Source organism: Echinops telfairi, unplaced genomic scaffold, assembly GCF_000313985.2.
Source record: "Echinops telfairi isolate 266 unplaced genomic scaffold, ASM31398v2 ScPeMD7_7475;HRSCAF=8513, whole genome shotgun sequence".
Classification (NCBI taxonomy): domain Eukaryota; kingdom Metazoa; phylum Chordata; class Mammalia; order Afrosoricida; family Tenrecidae; genus Echinops; species Echinops telfairi.
In genome coordinates this window covers 2,430,098-2,431,040 of record NW_022111379.1, presented here as the reverse complement: position 1 = coordinate 2,431,040, position 943 = coordinate 2,430,098, and the positions used below count along the sequence as shown (strand labels likewise).

At 62.5% G+C, this 943-nt stretch overlaps 1 protein-coding gene across 1 annotated transcript in view; it reads right to left on the bottom strand.

Moving 5' to 3' along the window:
• The window catches only part of SMAD3 (SMAD family member 3), a gene marked incomplete at its 5' end in the record, with an annotated part of 138,121 nt that overhangs the window by 8,928 nt on the left and 128,250 nt on the right, over positions 1 to 943 (bottom strand). Inside the window, one exon of the mRNA XM_013007058.2 lies at positions 419 to 521. Coding sequence (XP_012862512.2) covers positions 419 to 521 — 103 coding nt within the window. The remainder of the gene's footprint in view (positions 1 to 418; positions 522 to 943) is intronic.

Below are 943 nucleotides of genomic sequence, written 5' to 3'. Positions count from 1 at the left end.
ACCACCAACCCACTGCCACTGAGCTGACCGCAACCAACAGGGGACCCACGCAGGGCTCCTGCGACTGTCAGTCTTTCACAGGAGCAGACAGCTGCTGACGGGGTCTGACCTTGCAGTTAGCAGCCCAGTGTCGGGTGGGCACGCGGCCATGGGAAAATGTACCTGGAGCGGCCAGAACCTCGGAGAGAAGGATTTTCCCTTAGAGGTGACAGCATGGCCGGGCCAACGTGTGGCTTCAGCCTTCTAGCATCCAGGCCTGTCTATGCTGAGAAGTAACCCCCGCCCCACCATGTGGGGTACTGAGCTTCCTACGGTGGTCCCAGGAAACCACCTTGGCTAGGGGGATCTGCCTCCCTGGACCTGGGGGTCTACACTCTGATTGACCCGGCCTGTGGCCTACTGTCCACCCCTCCTCTACCCTCTGCTGCTCTGCCCGCAGAAGAGGCCGTGGTGCAAGGGCAACAGTCTGTACATGCTGCCGCTCAGGCTCAGCCCTGTCCAAAGCACTGCGCCCCGCACACCTGTGTGAGGTAAGGTGGGTTTTATCAGCCCCGGGGGAAAGCCCTCAATGGCGCCCAGAAGGAGATCCACGCCTTCTCAGGCCCTTCCACGGCCAGGACCCAGCATGTGCTGTAGATGCTGCCCTCATCGTGCCCAGCCCACCACCCCGCTGGGCTGCCTCCTACCCGTCTTTGGAGACCTGGGAGCCTTCTCCGTCTAGGAGCCGTCCCAGATACAGCCACCCCACACCCTCTCCTCCCAAACCTGCCCACTTGTGCTGCTCTCCTGGTGCTTAGCACCCCTCCCTTATGTTACACCCAGCAGTGTCTCCAGCTCGCACACCCTGCCAGTCTGTGAGGTCTCCGTGCAGGCAGGGTCAGGGCTCTGGCCACCTCTCTACCCCCTCTGCCCATGGCAAGGGCCCCTGTGTGCTGCTTCTGCC